This window comes from Dendrobium catenatum, unplaced genomic scaffold, assembly GCF_001605985.2.
Source record: "Dendrobium catenatum unplaced genomic scaffold, ASM160598v2 fragScaff_scaffold_53, whole genome shotgun sequence".
In the NCBI taxonomy this organism is placed as follows: domain Eukaryota; kingdom Viridiplantae; phylum Streptophyta; class Magnoliopsida; order Asparagales; family Orchidaceae; genus Dendrobium; species Dendrobium catenatum.
In genome coordinates, this window is record NW_021318515.1 from 1,000,264 (window position 1) to 1,006,767 (window position 6,504).

Consider the following 6,504-nt stretch of genomic DNA (forward strand, 5'->3'; position numbering starts at 1 on the left):
ATGACTTTTTGAAGATGACAGACGTGATCTGGATGTAGGCTATCCTCAAATCCTCTTGGTTGAGCCATACTGATAAGTGTCAGTGAAGAAATGCATTGGCCACATCGAGTTGTTGAACTGACCAATTGTTGTATAGAGCGATTGCTAGAAGAATCCTTATTGTTGGTAGTTTTGGTACTGGACTGAAGGTTTCCAGGTATTCTAGTCCATATTGTTGGTGATTAACTTGAGCGACTAATCTGGTCTTATGAGTGGCCACCGTACCATCTGCATGACACTTTATTTTGTATGTCCACTTGTATCCTAGGATGGAAGCATTCAGCAGTGGTTTGACCAATTTCCAAGTTCCTTGGCATTGAAGGGCAAGAAATTTGGTGGCCATGGCTTGACGCCATTCAAATTTCTTGGCTGCTTCATTGTACGTGGTTGGATCAGATTGAGAGATGTTCTGCTTGTGACCATGAAGCAGGTTTAGCCTTGTTGTTTGGTATAGAGAGCTGGTCTTACTCCGTGTAACCATTGGATGAGATGAGATGCTGGATGAAGGCGGGTCCAGTTGAGAATTCAGATTATTTGGTTGAACAGGTTGTTTTGGAGTTGGTACAGGAGGCACTTGAGGATCTGGTGGTTGGGTGAGATGATATGGTGAATGTGTGGTTCTTGCCGTATTAGGAGAAGGAACCGAGATGGGAGTGAGCAGTAAGGGAGATATGTCTAGTTGCTTATTGCTGGGAGATAGATTGATCTTGGAAAATGGAAAAATGTGCTCTTGAAAGGTAGTGTGAAGTGAAATTGTGATTTTGTTCGTATGAGGATCGAGGCATTTGTAGCCTTTATGAGTGTCGGAGTAGCCAAGAAAAATGTGAGAGGTTGCCTTTGGCTACAGTTTGTGACGAGAGTGTTGAGGTATGAGCGGAAAACACTCGCATCCAAAGATCTTGAGATTATCATACTGCGGTTTACTGTTGTGAAGTATCTCGAATGGCGATACTTGTTTGTTGTCGTGGATGGTAATATGTTAATAAGATAAACCGTCATAGATACAGCGTCGGACCAGTAGGTTTATAGGACTGAAGCTGTGACAAGAAGCATGCATGTAGTCTCAATGATGTGACGGTGTTTCCTCTCAGCCAGACCATTTTGTTCAGGTGTGTATGGACACGATTGTTGATGTATAATGCCATGAGTCTTCAGAAAGGAAGAGAACGAGTGATTCATGTATTCGGTGGCACCATCAGTCCGTAATATCTTTATTTTTCGCGAAGTGTAGTTCTCAACCTATGTTTTAAAATTAATAAATGTATCAAGTACTTCAGATTTATGTCTTAATGGAAATAACCAAGTGAATCTAGAATGATCATCGACAAAGATGACATGGTATCTGTATCCTTGGTGGGATACAACCGGAGCGGGTCCCCAAACATCTGAATGAATTAACAAGAGTAAAGATGTTATACTATATTCCGAATGATCAAACTAAAGCTTATGACATTTGGAAACATTACAAGAATTGCAAGATAGCTTATGTTTGTCTAATTCTAGAACAGGATTACAACTAGAAATGATATCAAAAATTCTTTTATGTGGATGGCCAAGACGTTGATGCCAACGAATTGCCGACGAGGTGGTGACGGCGAGGGCTTTGTTCAGTTGCGGGTTTGCGCCGGTCGAAATTTTGTAGAGACCACCGTTACATGGTCCTCGAAGAATGACTCTGTGCGTCTTCATGTCCTTCAAGATGAAGCCATTTGGATCAAATATAATGGATATGTTATTATCCTTGGTTAGTTGAGATATAGATAGTAAATTATACTGAATAGAAGGGGAATGTAAGATATGTGATAGATTCAGCTTACGAGATGGGGTCGGGAGGATACCCACCCCTGTATAAGAGATATTGACCGAGCTACCATCGCGGATTGTCACAGTGTCTGAGCCTTGATATGGCGTGGAAATTGAAATGTTATCGAGCGAATTTGTAAGGTGTGCAGATGCCCCCGATTCCAAGAACCAGTTCATGTCGGTGTTGTCTGAGCCCGTAAGAAGAGCTGTGTTCGCAGTTCTTGAGGATGGTGTGTACTAGACATTTAGTCTATGGCAGTATGACTGAGCCGAATGGCCCTTTTTTAGACAAATCTGGCAGATGAAATTTGCAGTGGCTTGTGCCCGGGAGGAGTTGGAGGTGCTGGGCTAATTTCTCCCGCGAGATATTTTGCCTCTTCCGCGGTAGTTGAAGAGAGCTATATTAGAATTAGGCTGTCCGTTGGACTTTGCTGCATCCGTTGCCAGATTAACTTCTTCGCTTAAAAGAATAGGGTATAGTTGATCAAGAGTAATTGGGGTAAGCATGGTTCTTATGGCTGTCTTGAAGGATTGATATGTGGGAGGTAGACCGTTGAGGATGTAAAGAATTATGTCCTCTGTATCAACGGCCGCATCTGCAGCAGCTATCTGGTCTACAAAAGACTTGATGTCGGTGAGATATTGCATCATGTTGGAGTTCTTAAAGGATATGTTGTGGAGTTCATTCTTTAGTTGAATGACTTTGGACCTGTTTGTAGATTGAAAACGATTTTGTAGTGACAACCAGATGGCTGCCGTAGTTTCTAAATAAATGACATAAGGAAGAACCATAGGGGAGATCGTAGAGCAAATGGAAGCATAAATGTTCTGGTCCGTGAGAACCCACTTGGAGAACAGAGGATTTGATGAAGACGAACAGTCTTGGTTCGTTACAGTCTGCGGTGGAGGAGTGGAATTGGGATCAATAAAGCTTTGAAACCCATTTGCGCGCACATATGATCTTGAGAACATGTGACTTCCAAATGGAATAGTTGTCGGAGGTAAGGGGATGGTGATGACGTTTTTGATGTTGGAAACCAGAAACTTAAGATTGGAGGGGATGACCGGATCAGAGGCTTCGGTGGTTGGCGAGACACGATGATCTTCAGTCTGGGAGGAGGCGGAATGAGCCATCGGCAAGAACCTAACATACTACTGATACCATGAAGAAACTGATGAATCAAGAAGGAAAAGAATTGCTAAGAGAGACGAAGAACAGAGGTAGCATTCAATCTATCGTGTATTACACAACAACCTTCAAGTATATTAAATAGACCTGGGTAGTACGGCTCAAGAAGAGAAGAGCCACTCACAAATTTACACCTCAGACAAAGTACAATTTGTAACATGAAATATTTTCAACATTTATATTTCTGGTTCTAATAGTTAGCCTCACATTGGCAACAAAAATAGAAGTTTTTGTTTGCTTATTTCTTCATCAAAAGTAGTGATACATGACTATCTCTTACTCTCGTAGTTTGTATTGTGCTTCCCTCTCTCTTTTTATTTTGCCTTTATTTTAAAGTAATGCAAATGCACTTAAAAAAAAAGTGTGGGAAACTATTCCGGAAGGTTGTCCTTTGCTGGCATAACTGAATCAAGAAATCATTGAATGGATGTTGGGGATGCAAGAGCTCAGATACAAATGTTGCAACTAGTGTTGGTATTTCTCACTTTGAAATGGATCTAAATGCTACTAGCTAGGGATGTTATGTGCAATATGCATAGCTTGAATATAAATATGAACAATCTGCATAATCTGCCATTCACAAGAGACGAAGCCATCCAAATTCCTAAGATTATTATATTTCATTATTTTGCTTTGTATAACATGGATGTCTACCCAAAAACATAATGTATTTTCTTTTTTAACAAAGCTTGCTTGCAAAGATTATGATTTTCTAGATAAAGTAAGCGATACTGATGTTAGAATCAAATAATCTAGATTTTCCAAATTCAAAAGGACCCCGACCTTCAAAAGGATTTTTTTGTTATATTTCACCATAATCTTCCATATTAATGCTAGTATCAAATGATATAGATTAAAGGGTAATTTTTAAAAAGGAGTATCTTAATTGTCACAATTTGTACGTAAAAGGAGCAGGTTTATTTAAAAATTTAAAAAGGAGCTAATTTGCCAATTATTTTGGGGTATTGTGACAGAGAGAGAAATGGAAGTTCAGGTGGAGAGAGAGAAATATGGAGTTGTGGAGAGAGATAAGAGAGAGAGAGAAAAATATTTGAAAGAGAAAGAGAGAATAATAATCTATGCTGATGGCTCTCTCCTCTACAAATTTTATATATTGTTTTTAATTAATAAATAATAATTTATATGTTAATCATTTTTTACTTAAATTTTTCTGATTAAACATAAAAAATCTTAATTTAATTTAATTACATTATAATTTTAAGTTATAATAAAATATAAATATAATATTAATTAAATTATGTAAATATTTTAAAAAAATTAATTTTAAAACCCTCTACCACTGCCTCTCTCTCTTCCCTCTCCGCCTTTCTCTCTCTACGTATCACTTTCTCTCTCTTTTAATGAACACCCCAAAACACTTGGCTTATTTAGAACAAGCCAAAATAGTTGGTGCATTCAGAATGCGTCAATTATTTTGACAAATTAGCTCCTTAAATTTTTAAATAAACTTGCTCATTTTACTAATTGTGATAATTAAGGTGCTCCATTTTAAAAATTACCGTAGATTAAACCCTCTTATTGGGAGCTGATAAAATGATTTTACCCTTATACCACCTTAATAGACCTACCTAACTAGCCGTCGTCAATGATGATTGCTCCATATTGGCATAATGAGAAGCTTCATTGCATATAACTTTGATAAACATACAACATACCACTTCGAAACTCTTAACCGTGAGGATTCAAAGGAGTTTATAGATCAATTTTTTTTATTGTTGATTTTATCAAAATAAAGTTGAAATACATGAACGATTATTATGTCAGGATATCTAATAAATTTGAAATTTATTGAATTTCCTTTAAGATAAAATTCAAATTAAATTCAATGACTTTTAAGTCCATCCTTAAATCATTTATATCATAATATCTTAATTTAAAGAATTTAAATACATCATGATCTTTGAAATTTGCTTAGATTCTTATTAACATTTGCATAATGCTCTACTTTAAAAAATATTGAAATAATAGTTATAAATATCTGCATGAATGGACAACAATACAACATTTCTAATGAAATTTTATTAAAAAAAAAAATCTACAATGATTTTTAAATGAATTTATCTTCGTCATTAACATTCTATATATATATGAGTTTCATCTCCTCCTAAAAAACTTAAAAAGGTGGGCTCAGTCGCTCAGACATGATTAAGCGAGCAAACCCCCGTATCCCGAGGCGCTGCTTCCGGACACCGACTCGCCGGCCATTGACAAATCAAAGCATAGCCGGACGTCCGTCTCACATTACCCAAACAAGTTTCTGTACCACTCGTCACTGTCCCATTCATCGCCGTCGTCGTCACTGGGGACAAAATTCCCGTTTTTCTCCTCAATCGCCGGCGCTCCAAAATTATCTTCTTCGTTCTGCTCTGCTTCGATTCCCATCTCCCACCACTCTTGCCCTGAATCCAATCCCTCCGCCACAAACAAGCCAAGCATCGGATTCCATAATTCCGCAACCACCACAACCACTTTCCCCGCCGCCACTAACGGTCCCGTCAAATTTCCCCCCACAACTTCCCCATTCATCCCCGCCATAGTCACCGAAATTCCGCCGCTGCTGTCGCCGCCGACGAAAGCAGCCGAAATGGAAAGAATTTCGTAGCAGCCACGAAGCGTGAGGTCGGTGAGGTCGGCGGTGGAGGAGCAGGATGGATGTTTTAACACGGCGAAAGATACAGGGCCATTCGCCGTGAGAATAGACACGTAGCCGCCCAGGCAGCGAGCTAAGATCGCCGTGGCTTCGGCGATGTCTCCTCCATCAGAGATCTCAAGCACATGAGGACGGAGAAAAGATGCGGGCTTTCGCGTGCTCTTTGAACCAGAAGGGCGGCCGCGCCCCCGTTTTGCCGGCGGCTCGGATAAATTTTCGTTTGGAATTTGCAGCATTGTGAGAAGAGGAAGAACATGAAGAAAAAGGACAGTCTTGTCTCTCCGTCTCAGTTGTATTTATAGGCGTCGCGAGTCGGTTCTAGTTGTGGGGGGTTTCAGGAATCGGAAATCTGGGAGAGATTGACTACTTAATATAATCTAATGAATCTTGAATCTTGATAGGTGTTTAAATTAAGAAACTGAATGAAAAACTGACTGATTTTGTTCGATTCCGTCGAAGTTAGATTCTCTTTTGATTTACAGGATATCATGCAGCGATAAATTGGCCGGTATTTTTTGTGGCTTGAGAATGGACAAGTATTAGGCTATTAGCTCCGTTTTTTAGTACAGTTTTTTTAAATAGTAAAAGCATTATGGTCAAAATCTGAATATAAATTAATAGATTTAATTTAAGATAATATAATATAAAATTTGATTATTTTTTTATATATTTATTTTAAAATAAATTTAATAATTTCGATGCTCAACTAACTGGTGCGTCTTGAAATATTCGCGGCGGTAGAGAAATGTGAAATTTAACGTCTTAGCTTTACACGAAGATCTATCACACAAGCATGCGGGCA

General features: G+C 38.7%; 1 protein-coding gene across 1 annotated transcript; it reads right to left on the reverse strand.

Annotated features, from left to right (window-relative positions):
• Window positions 1-5,293: 5,293 nt before the first annotated feature.
• Window positions 5,294-5,938, reverse strand: LOC110093000 (AT-hook motif nuclear-localized protein 19-like). The gene has a single exon (XM_020817734.1). It carries the CDS (start codon window positions 5,936-5,938, stop codon window positions 5,294-5,296), a length of 645 nt encoding a protein of 214 aa, XP_020673393.1.
• Window positions 5,939-6,504: the final 566 nt, after the last annotated feature.